Source organism: Schistocerca gregaria, chromosome 8 (assembly GCF_023897955.1).
Source record: "Schistocerca gregaria isolate iqSchGreg1 chromosome 8, iqSchGreg1.2, whole genome shotgun sequence".
NCBI lineage: Eukaryota > Metazoa > Arthropoda > Insecta > Orthoptera > Acrididae > Schistocerca > Schistocerca gregaria.
The window spans coordinates 427,382,467-427,395,388 of NC_064927.1; the positions used below are offsets into that span (position 1 = coordinate 427,382,467).

General features: G+C 42.3%; 1 protein-coding gene across 1 annotated transcript in view; it reads left to right on the forward strand.

Moving 5' to 3' along the window:
- LOC126284627 (dehydrogenase/reductase SDR family member 11-like) overlaps positions 1–12,922 on the forward strand; it is a 68,043-nt gene that overhangs the window by 38,644 nt on the left and 16,477 nt on the right. Inside the window, exons 2-3 of the mRNA XM_049983696.1 lie at positions 1,335–1,497; positions 7,377–7,506. Of these exons, the coding sequence (XP_049839653.1) occupies positions 1,335–1,497; positions 7,377–7,506 (293 nt within the window). The remainder of the gene's footprint in view (positions 1–1,334; positions 1,498–7,376; positions 7,507–12,922) is intronic.

Genomic DNA, 12,922 nt, shown 5'->3' on the forward strand with positions numbered 1-12,922 from the left:
CCAGGCCATGTTGGTATACCCGGCAATGAAACTGTTGACTGCCTGGCGAAAGAGGCCACCAGTGCGCCATCTCTGGAGATTGGCCTCCTGGCGGCTGATTTGCGGGCAGTCTTACGCCGCAAAGTTATCTCGTTTTGGGATGCTGAATGGCGCGGTCTGACCACCCCTAACAAACTCAGTGCCGTCAAGGACACGACGACTGTGTGGCGGTCATCCATGCGAGCCAACCGCAGGGACTCAGTCGTCCTTTGTCGGCTCTGCATTGGCCACACCCGACTCACGCACAGTTATTTACTGCGTCGTGAGGATCCCCCTCTTTGTCGTTGCGGGGCGTCCTTGACGGTGGTCCATATTCTGTTGGAGTGCGCCCTTTTAACTGTGCTCAGGCAGACTTTTGCGGTGCCTGATACGCTCTCTGCGCTTTTATCAGATGACTCTGCCATGGTGGACTGGGTTTTATTCGGGCAGGTTGTTTCTATCCTTTAATCTGAGTGTTTGCTTCTTTTTAGTGTTGATTCTGGCTTTTAGCCACTGATTTTAAACTCCGTTTTTAAAGTGTTGTTGGTGGTTGGCTTTTCCTCTTTTTCTCTACTGTCGGCCAACCACCATCACACTGTGTGTTTTAATTTGTTTTGCCTGGTCTCTGTCAGAGTATTTCATGTCCTGTTTCGTCCGCTGTCTTTCCTGTTGTTCGTTTTTTATTCTCTTCGGGTGGTTTCAGTTTTTATGGAACAAGGGACCGATGACCATAGTAGTCTGGTCCCTTTAATCCCACAAACCAACCAACCTTCACTCACCGCTGCAACCGAAGGTTTGCCGTACTTGACCGCGTTGGAGCCTAGGGTAGAAAGGTCTTGGGGGTGCCAAAGAGGCACGTAGCGGCCTGTAGCCAGCGTGGCAGTTCGAACGGGAAATCTGGAAACTATGCAAGGCGTGCCCTGCGGATGTAGACAAACCACTCTGCTGTCTTCGATCAGCACTCACGCTGGCAAAATGACAACGTTATGCTACAGTTAGCCCTGATGGTTCCAGTCTAAACCCAGTCACACAGTCATACACCCTATCTTTCATACACAGGAGGGGTACAACACAGAGAACATTTTCATACCAGATGGTCATAAAAGCTCATCTCTGGTCCAAAGGCTCGTTAGAATCATAAACAGCGTCAGCTGCAGATAATCCTCACAGTATACGCTTCCAGTACACCCATTTAATAATGCGCTTCTTCTTCCGTCTGACTAACTGTACGTTTCTGGAATTCTACTAATAGGTCACTTAGGACATGTAGAGCAGGCTAACGGAACCTCTGCAGTTATTGCGTCTTTCGTGTTCAGGCGCTGGAACTGAAAGATGCTCCTGGAAAGCTGTACGCCCTGGAAGGAGACTTGAGCAAGGAAGAAAGTATCCTCGCAGCTTTCAAGTGGATTAAGGAGAATTTGTCTGGAGTGGACATCCTTATCAACAACGCTGGCATTCTAATAGACGATCAACTGACTAGTAAGTAGCGAAATGCTAGAACTTAAGTAGACTGGAATATCTGTAGTATCTGTTTACTCACATAAGTGCAATTTCAACATACAGCTGTGATTAGTAAGCTCTAGTCAAATTATTTCTTTGTAAAGACTACTTTTGTAATAATAATTCATCCTAAAATAATTTTTTGTTAATACATATTTCCAGCGAAACTTTTTAAGTTAGAAGTTTTCTAAAGATAAAAAATCTTCACTGCGTTTACTTTTTCCTAGCAGACAGAGCTCAACACGTCTCAACAGGGATGTTACGGGGCATTAGTGAACACAATATTCATAAATTATTCCATTGAAAACATCAAAACCTCCGTGACGATTTTCAGGTAAGACGTTACTGCATGAAGGTTCCCCTCAGTGCCAAAAGGCTGTAACCAAATCGGGGAAGGCCTGAAAAGGACGGACGCTTACCACGAAAAGTAACTAAACGTAAATCACTGCATATACCTAAATGAAGAAACATCGTTGTGATAGGACCAGTATTATTTTCTACGTAACATGGGCCGGACAGGGTGGGATGCCATCCACGGTCTTTCTGCTGGTTAGGCTGTGGTGTATGTAAAGGCGTCGAAGGCAAGCGACTAGAGGATGATAAAAAATGACTTAGACAAAAGTTTTTAGCTGGTCTCTAAGAGTAGAATAGTGTAGTTAATACAGGTAAGTAGGGGGGAAAACTCATGAGGATCGAATACAGCACTATTAGTGTGCTGTTGACGCAGTCGCGTAGTTTAAATATCTGGTCGTAACGTCGCAAAGTGATATGAAATGGAACGAGCATGTTCGGACTTCTGGTAACGACAGCGAACGGTCGACTTCCGCTTACTGGGAGTATTTTAGAAAAGTGTGGTTCATGGGTAAAGAAGACGGCATACAGGACGCTAGCGTGACCTATTGTTGAGCGCCCTCGCGTGTTCGGTATCCGCACCAGACCGGATTGAAGGAAGACATCCAAGCAATTCAGGGGTAGGTACGAGAAATATCCACGTATTATGGAGATTGTTCGGGAACTCAAATGGGAATCCCTCGTGGGAAGGTGACGTTCTTTTTGAGGAACACCATTGACAAAATTTAGAGAACAAACACGTGACGCTGACTACAGAACGTGCTTACTGTCGCTAACATACGCATTGAAGAGCGAAAGAAACTGGTACTCCTGCCTAATATCGTGTAGGGAACCCCGCGAGTACGCAGAGGTGCCGCAACACGACGTGGCATGGACTCCACTGTGTGAAGTGGTGCTGGAGGGAACTGACATCATGAATCCTGTAGGGCTGTCCATAAATCCGTAAGAATACGAGGGGGTGGGATCTTTACTGAACAGTACGTTGCAAGGCTTCCCGGACATGTTGAAGAATGTACATGTCTAGGGAGCTGTGTGGTCGGGGGAAGTGTTTACTCAAAAGTGTGTTCCTGGAGCCACTCTGTAGCAATTCTGGACATGTGGAGTGTCGCATTGTCCTGCTGGAATTGCCCAAGTCAGTCGGACTGCACAATGGAAATGAATGGATGTAGGTGTTCAGACAAGATGCTTACGTACGTGTCACTTGTCAGTCGTATCTAGGCGTATCAGGCGTCCCATATCACTAAAACTGCATATGCCCCACACCACTACAGACCCTCCACCAGCCTGAACAGTCCCCTGCTGACGTAAGGGTCCATGGGTTCATGAGGTTGCCTGCGTACCCATGCACGTCCATCTGCTTGATACAGTTTTAAACGTGACTCGTCTGATGAGGCAAGACGTTTCCAGCCATCAATAGACCGTCATTGCTCGCGGGACCAGGCGAGGCGTTAAGCTTTTTGTCGTGCAGTCATGAAGGACTCACGAATGGGCCTTCGGCTCCGAAAGCCCATATCGATGTACTTGGCACTCTAGTGCATTTCGCGTATGGACCACTGTGATAAGGGAAATTATCACCCATACGGATGCATATAGACAGTCGTTTCTCCCTCACTCTGTCTGAGACTCGAACAGGAAATCAAAAGACCAGTAGCGGTACACAGTACCCTCCGTCACTCACCGTACGCTGGTTTGCAACGACGAAAGTAAGGCCGATAAATGGTTGGACACATTGTCGGTCGAAGTAGACACTGAAAGGTCCTGTGCTGCAACAACGTATTTGCTTTTTGTTTTGTTTTTTACATTCATTAGCTAAGATTGCATAAAACATTCCTTTATTTAAGGCATCAGATTTTAACAGACGATGCTTTCATCTTCAGAAAATATTTTACAAATATCAAGTCTGCATAATTTGGCATGTTCTCTTTGTCAATGAGATAGGTAGTCAGAGGTAACGACAGCCAGTTTTATTAAAAAGTAGCTCCTCAATTGGGCTACGTGGTCTGAATGCAGCCCGCTTGCCAACAATGCTCGTCGGACCCGGACGGTCACCCATCAGAATGCTAGCCAAGTCCGACGGCGCTCAACTTCGGAGTTATTACTGCGGTGTACTTGATGAGGCCTGCTGTTAATAAGATGTCGTTGGTCTGGAGACACAGAAGACGGTATTGGCTTCCGTATGTCGTAGTCAATGTTGAAACCACGGGCACAGTTGCACCGCAAAACTGTCCGAATTTCATTTGTGACCACGGTGCGACAGCAAGCACTTCGAATCAACCCTGCTAGTGAACGCCTGCATTCACAGATTCCGCACAGTGGCTACAATGCAAGTATGAAGTATTCTCAGAACTTACTGTTGTTTTATTCTAAAATTTTCCTAGTACCCTTTGTGTTTACTTAAATATTGAACTGCAGTGATGGAGGATTAATTTAGAAAGGTAAAAAATCGCCTATTCTCAATGTGGGTTTCCCTAAATGCTAACATTTTTGGAATTTACACTTGCTTTGGAGTGGTTTCTGGAAATAACTTCTAACAAACGGCGACCATTTATATCTCCTTCCCCATCCTCGTGCAACTGACCTTGGGTTCATGATTGAGAACGAGGGTTGTATACGATGTTAAATTTTGCAGCATTCCTTTCGTTCGTAAAGTTGGTAGTTTCTCCACTTTTTAACCCGAAACGCATAGTCTGTCGAAATCATATTCAGTACATCTTAATTACTGGTCGGCCGCAGCTCGTGGTCTCGCAGTAGCGTTCTCGCTTCCCGAGCACGGGGTCCCGGGTTCGATTCCCGGCGGGGTCAGGGATTTTAACTTGCCTTGAGATGACGGGGTGTTGTCGTCTTCATTATCATTCATTCCCATTGCGGTAGGAGGAAGGCAATGGCAAACCACCTTCACTAGGATCTTGCCTAGTAAGGCGGCGCGGGTCTCCCGCGTCGCTCCCCTACGCTCTGTAAAGAAGTATGGGACTTCGTCATCGTCATCATGCCCTGAGAACACAGCAGGTGGGAGTCAGGAAGCGTTTGCAGAAGAAATATTTCCATTACGAGGCGTGGAAGGTTGTGGGTAAGAATAATTCGTCCGGTTTTGTTGCGCTGACCTCTGAGTCGGTAGTGGCATTTGAGGCCTGAATATTGTAAAGCAGTAAATTACAGGAGGAACTGTATTCAGCGATCAGCTGTGACGATGACAACTTGATGGGATTTAAGGTGCCTGTCTTGACATCCACTCGTCTCATTACGTTCCTGTCGAATGTGAGTAATAAGATCAAGCAGAAATGTCTGAGAGCAGGTCAGGAGGTATCATTATGGGAAAGTTGACTGATAAGAGGAAGAGCGAGAAATAATTGGGTAAGATTAGCAGATTATGTGAAAGGAAGATAACAGAAATCAAAGAAACCAGGAAAACATGAGTAGATGAGACAAGAACTGTATCTATGTTGGACAGAAGAAAAACAGATATGTCAAGAGGAAATCAACGGCGATAAAACACACACACACACACACACACACACACACACACACACACACACACACACACACACACACACAAAAGCGCTTTAATCTCCTCTTGGTTGAAGCAGGATTACGCCTACAATGAGGAAGGAGGTGGAGAAAGATTGAGTATTCTGCCTAGATACAAGTAAGAAGGACGTATCCTGTCTGATAATGCAATTGTGTATTAAAGATTGATATTCAGTGTGTGAGAAAACGTATTGAGAAACAGATAAAAAAAAGAGAGAATGAAAATGCTGTCGCCTATTCGGCCGTATCCAGCAAAGCTGACCGTAGGAAATATTGACATAATCAAACAACCGACTGTTAGACATCCTGTGCAAGCATTCACAGCTCACCTGAATTGTCTGTAGGTTTTACCATTTGTGTCGCCTTGAACTGCATCACACTGCTAAAGAGTTGTCAGCGCTGCAGACTGCATTAATGTTTGAGGTGGAAATATTTTTTTTCGTTTGGGGTACATGTATGCAAGGATGATTCTGTGCACGCTGCAACAGGTATCGACAGTTTTGATAAGGTAACATTGACGATTGTGCAGAAATCTTGTTAGGGAGATGAGTTTAATTGGAACTTTTTAACGTAAACGTTCCCTAACCATCTGTATGTATAGTATTAACAACGTGACTTCTTAGGGCTTAGCCTAAGACTTAGACTTCGTGTCCATCTTGATAGTGAACAAACACATTCATACAATGTAGGCTTTCACGGCCGGTGAGGCCTCTCAGCCCAGAAGTTTCAACTGAAAACGTAGTCATGAGACCTGATAAGGCAACAACAACAGCAGCAGCAGTAGTAGTGATTTTAGAAGCTGTGTTTGGATGCAACTAGACGCCAACAATGTACAGATAATAGTTAAAAGAATGAACCATGAACGAAGTGTCACTGATACATCAGAAAGGCAATGGACAAAATACTACAGAACTCCAGAGAGCAGTTGTTTCCATGACTGCTCCAGCCCACAGAAGACTCGTTGATAGCAGTTTGACGCAGGGCGCTGACTACAGTGCCATTTGGTGTCCTAAGACGCTCATTATTTTCTGAAGTAGCTATCGAGCACAGCATTTCAGCCGACCAACGTTCATAGTGAATTTAGGCGGGAACCCGAACAAACAGCAATTGAAAGCCCACAACAATGATAAAAGCAGGGCAAGTAGTCTCACCAGACGCAAGAGCTTAAAGAGGCGATTAAAGCAGAAAGACGCTTTGTTTAGATGGAATTGTTAATCAGTTAGCAGCAATAAAATGGGTAGATTTCCATCTGCGTTCACAAAATAAACTTGCAATAATATTATCGGCTGAAGCAGTTATGAGACTGCGCCTGACAAGCACTATCAGAAAGATAACCAGGTAATTTATAGACTGAGCTGACTTTGAATAAAGAGCTAGAATGCTAGCGGCTAATTGCTAATGTAAGTCAACAGATGTTGTCCAACCATTTATGTTGGTAGCATGTGATAGGTTATCAAAGTATCAACATGTGGCAACATGACTTGTCTAAGCTATACATTGTTAAGAGTAATGTCCATTACACACAATGTCCCGAGCCAAGTGACTTGGTGACAGATACATTCGTGGTGAATTTCGTAAACTTAGAATTGGACTCCCAGTGACTCTCCAATGACTTGGTCCCAATGGTGATTATTTCGGCGTGAGCCGTGAGTGGACAGTAAGTAAATTTTAGGTAGCAGTATAGCTTGGAATTAATACAGAACTATTTATTATCACGCAGGCTAGCCGAACTGTGGTCACGTAACCAGATTTCAAACACATGTGGGATGGAGAACTTTATTTAGGAGTTTACAAAAGCACTTCGTCGAATATTCATTTCCCATCACCCTTATCTTACCCAATACGTAATTTTAGCGATTACAGAAGAATGAACAAGCCAAAACGATGGATGTGGTCGCTCCGTAAAAAGTTATTTTAAATTATTAGCTCGATAATATTTCCTGAGTGCCACAAAATATTCAGCACCATCTTGCGTGTCGCAGGCGGACGTACCGAGTCGTGGACACGCATGCTGCACGTGAACGTCCTGGGCCTCAGCGTCTGCACCAGGGAGGCCGTACAGGACATGATCAGCAGGGGCGTCGATGATGGCTTCATCATCCACATCAACAGGTACGCTCTAAATCTGCATCTCACCCATATCCCTTCACCGTGTAGTGTGAAGATGTTCCCCTCAAGTCATTGTTCCGCTCGCGAATGGAATATGCGAAATAATGTAAGACATAAACGATATGGGAATTGAGTCCTCCAGCAGTGGGTTTGTTAAGTTGCCATTTATATAAAAAATTATATATATATATATAATTTTTTTATTGGCATGAATTTTTCTTTTGTTAGTGCATGATTCTTTCTCTCAGGGATATTGTCTTTCCTTATCACTTTTACTTATGTGCATAAGTAAATATGAGATGGGTTCTTGAAGGGCCGCTGCTATTCATGTACCAACTTTAGATTTAGAACGTGGTGACTAAAATGCAGTTGCTGTTAACTGAATTGAATAATTCTGTTAATTTCTATTTGGTCGCAAACCAAAGCTCGGGAGAATTTAGTTTTGCTGTGGAGTGGTTAAGATAAAACTTACTGAACTCATGGAATCTGTATAATTTAAAAAAAATGAACTTCAACGTAAATTATCTGTTGCAATTTAGAAAGGTTCTTGGAATGAAATCCCTTATATGTATAGTTACTGTTAACACTTGGAAAAATAAATTAATGCTTCGGCGCGCATGGCCGACCAGAGGCTGCATCGGAAGATATGCTTCTCGCGGCGCAAATTTCTGAAAATATGAAACTTCCTGGCAGGTTAAAACTGTGTGCCCGACCGAGACTCGAACTCGGGACCTTTGCCTTTCGCGGGCAAGTGCTCTACTAACTGAGCTACCGAAGCACGACTTACGCCCTGTACTCACAGCTTTACTTCTGCCAGTATCCGTCTCTACCTTCCAAACTTAACAGAAGCTCTCCTGCGCAAGTTGTGTTCATAAAACACAAATACATAAAATACAAATAATTTTTGGTTCAACCTTAAAAATATTATTCACTGTTTACAACGGATAAAAATGAAAATATTTTTGACGTATCGTCACAGGTTCTTTAAATCTAAAACCTGCAGAAATAGCATAGATACATAAACACGGTAACACATTACATTTTTACTATGTGGTTTTTAAAAGTAACGCTGACACACACAAGTTTTCTTTTTAGTATTTGTTCATAACAGCTGCTCACACAGTTGTAGATACGATGGATGCCGAGAAAAACGGCAACAGAAAAAGCACAGAAAATACACCGCAAACAGCGACAACAATTCTTAAGAACATGTCATAACGTACAATAAATGAGGTAGTTTGAAAGTATCCACAGAAAACTATATTCAAAATCCACACGATAAAAATGTAATGTGATAGTGTTTGTACAGTTACGCTATTTCTAGTCTGGGAAATGAAGTACTCGTAAGTCGGCGGCGGTTACGAAGCGGATCTAGGCGCTTCAGTCCGGAACCGCGCGACTGCTACGGTCGCAGGTTCGAATCCATCCTAGGGCATGGATGTGTGTGATGTCCTTAGGATAGGTAGGTTTAAGTAGTTCTAAGCTCTAGGGGACTCATGACCACAGCTGTTAAGTCAAATTGTACCAACTCGTAAGTAAACAAGTAAGTTGTTTGCATCAAGGCGGCCTCAAAAATCCGATATTGTATATTTTTCTTTGCAAACACCTACCAAATGGAAGAGCTCAAAGATAGTCACTAATGAAGGACAGATACAGCACTGTAATGTCTTGTACCGTAGCGGAAAATTTACTCTACATGCATTTTTATTTTTTATTTCGTCTTCACAGAATGGTGTGGTTCTTATCAAGTCTTGTGACAAGTTCGATGCGATTCGCCACGTCATCCTATCTTGCACTAACCTCTATATCCCAGAGTAGCACCTGAAGCCAACTCACTCAGTTGTCTGTTGCGACGGTGTAACCCGCTGTCAGCACTTTTGCGTGCGACGGGCGTCCTCTCACCCTGTCAAGTGCACACAACTACTTTCGTCGAACTCCGTCCTACCTGGTGTTTGCGTCACCTCTACAACCTGCCCACTGATCTGCTTTTACTTGCTGTCTGTGAAACTGTAGCTCAGCCAAACGTGATTCTCAAGAAATACGACGACTACAAGCACTTCATGTATTGGCAATAACTATCGGATAATATGTAATAAAAACAAAGGAATACGCTATTTTCAAGTCAAATTAATTCGATGTACCCATCACTCAATATAATTTGCATCTCACATAGCAGTAATGTGCAAGTCGATGGATCTGTCAGTTTCGCCGTCTTTCAACATTTTCATTTTTTATCCGATCGGCCAGTTATTTTCAGCATTCTAGTGTAAAGAGCATATCAAACGCACGGATTCTCTCCTTTTCCAGCTTTCCCACTGTGCCTCATGCGCTTCCATATAATGCTTTTTCAGACGTACATTCTCAAAGTTGTTCATCATATTAGGACCTATGTTTGATAAAATAATCTCCTGTTAGCGAGGAATGTCATCTATGCCTGTGATGGTCCTGCTTCTTAAAGCCTTCTTCCATCGCTAAGTCTAGCATTTTGCTTCTAAGTTAGTCCTTCACTTGTTCCTCTTATGCCCTAAAGTTAATTGCTAATATTTCTGATAGTCCTCAATATTTCAGGTTTCATCTGGTATACTCCCGACCCATATTATCAGATAATTAGACTGTGCATTCTCTTGTACTGTAATTCTTCCTCTTTCATTGATGGTTATGATCGTTATCACTTAAGCATGAAGTTGTCTCACTTACAAATCTACTCATTACTACTGTCCTATCTTAAACATATTACACAATAGGAGAGAACTGTAGCATTCTTGCCTAACGTATTTATACTCATGCACTTACTGTGCATTACTGTCAGTCCTTATGATGTACAACTAAACATTTTTTATGAAACTTTGACAACTTTCACGTTTTTCTATTACAGAACGCTTTTCCAAACGAACCACAACAAAGCGTCTTGATATTCTAAGGCTTGCCTCTCTTACACAGCATAAAGTCAGAACTGCCACTCTCGTGCCCTTACTCTCATGAATCCAAACCGGAAGCCATCCAGTCTTCGGTTATCTTCTTCTCGGCAACTAAAATGTATGAACTGTCAAGCTGACGATGTAATTCTGGACACATTTATCTGGTGTTTTTTTTTTTTTTTTTTTTTTTTTTTTTTTTTTTTTTTTTGCTAACTTCGTGCTTGTGCGGGTGATCAGTCAGATGGTATGTATCCAGTTACATTGAATTTCCAAACTAATATGAATAACTGTTCCTCACTTTCCACCAACTGCCCTATTTGGTAGCAAGTTTTCCAAACTGTCGAACTCATCACTCTAATACTAAACTTGATGTCTCAGATTGACACGCGTTTCTTATATCTTGTCACCAAAAACGTCCCCCATCTTCTTACATATTCCAAACGTACCAATTCGATTTATTCACGCTTTGCGTTTAACGGTCGCCCTTCCCTTGCAGTCTCCGTGTTGACGCCCTCACGTTAACTTTCACTGAAGGCTGCTTTGACTCTGATGTGCTGAATCGGTTCTTCAGACGATCATTTTTCTGGTTTGCTTCACGATTTCTCCTCCAACTATGTGGCTTCAGATTCACTGCACTTCGTAGAGATTTCATTTCTGAGTGACTAATTTGTACTCCCTTTCTTCTGTGATCCGTTAACGTATTTCCTTCCTTTGTATCTAGGTTTGTCTAACCTCTGTGATTGCTTTCTTGAGGGTGTAAAGTTCTCTCGAACTGCATATTGTGGTATTAATTATCGTTTCAACAGCCTCAAAACCTAGAACAGATATTATTCAATACTTCAGTATCAAACTTCTTTCGACCTTTTTTCTGGTGTTTCTGTTGACCAAGATTTACTTAGGGGCTTATTTTTTTGTTCTTGTTCACTTGATCTGAGGTCAACTGCTTCTCCCCTGTTTATAGCGGAGGTTGATCGGGAAATAAACGTAAGAGTCTAAGAAGTCCATTCATTGATTCACATTTTCGCAAAAACTGCTAAATTTCACAGAACAAATCTTTAAGAACCACTTTCGGATGTAAAGGATTTATTGCATTTTGGTTTAGAAATAGCGATAGGCAACGTTAAAGAGGAAAGCGTGAGAGAAACAGGTCTACTTTCCCAATATACAACTTCAGATTTGTCTTAAAAGTTTGTAAAGACACTTCAGCAGCCAGCTAGGTGTCAGTTTGTTCCATATTTATGACGTTATTCAGCAACTTGCTTTCTCTGCACCGACTCGAACGAAATCAGCGGTGGAAAAGCAGCTGAAAGGTGTTACGTTCCACTTAAAACGATTGAAAATAACAGCAGGTGTAATAGCCAGCTAGGTGCAATAAATGGTTTTCAAATAACCTTTACCATGATTTTGACTGATTTAAATCCGTCTTCATCAGAAGGACAAAGTATTCAACCATTTTAAACTTGATGTCCAGATATGTAGAAACTGCCTTACACACCTTGTTCGGCAGGAACTTCAACATGTTGAACATGGCTGTACTAAAACAGCGGTTACAGAACAGCAGGTGCAATGGAAAGGCAACGAGTTCGAATAGGTGGTGGTTTCTGACTACCACAGTACCTAAGGCTGTTTCGAAATACATGGATATAAAGTTGAAAATACTAAAACAAAGTGTATCCTTCTGAGGAGGACGGGTTAAATCAGTCTAAACCATGCTAAGCGTTATTTGATAATGACAATTTATTGCAACTGCTTGGTTGTCTATTACACCTGCTGTTCTGTAACCGTAGCTGTAGTGCAGCCATGTTCAAAAGACTGAAAATTAAGTACCTCCATTGAAAGAGACCATGACGCCAGACTAGAAAGGAGTCTCAGAGAGAGAAGCTTTTCTTTCCCAAACATGCTTGGTGAATAGTTTATCGACCTCTGAGGCATGACATATATAATTCGTCCTCCTTAAACCAAATCTGGGAAAATTAGCCTTTTCTGATGAAAATTTAAGAATTGTTTTTATTAAAGTCCGAAGTGGGTGAAATTATTTTGTTTCAATGTTTTGAGTAGCCTGCTCACATGTAAATACCTTTCAAATCTTTCCTATCATTCTTTGTACTTGGCCATGTTTCAATACTGTTGGTAAAGTTTCCTACTTAAAATTTTTTGCATTAGTTTTTCACTGTAAATGTTGCAGCTAAATTTTCTCTCAGTGCTTGGAAAACACAACGTTAAATAATGTTAAATTAATATTGATAGAAAGGCTCATATAAAGATGTTAAACAATTACTAACAAAGAGAGAGAGGGGCTGGCCAGTACTTACCTCAGCTCAGTACAGCCGATAGAAACACAAAAAACAACCGAAAATTTAAGTTCCTAGCTATCGGAATAAATGTTCATCAGGGAGGAGAGAGGGGAAAGAAAGGGAAGAAGGGAAAGTGGATTTAGTTATTCGCAACCCTGGTTATGAAGCAACAGGGAAAGGAAAACAGGGAAGGTAGCAAGGATGGAG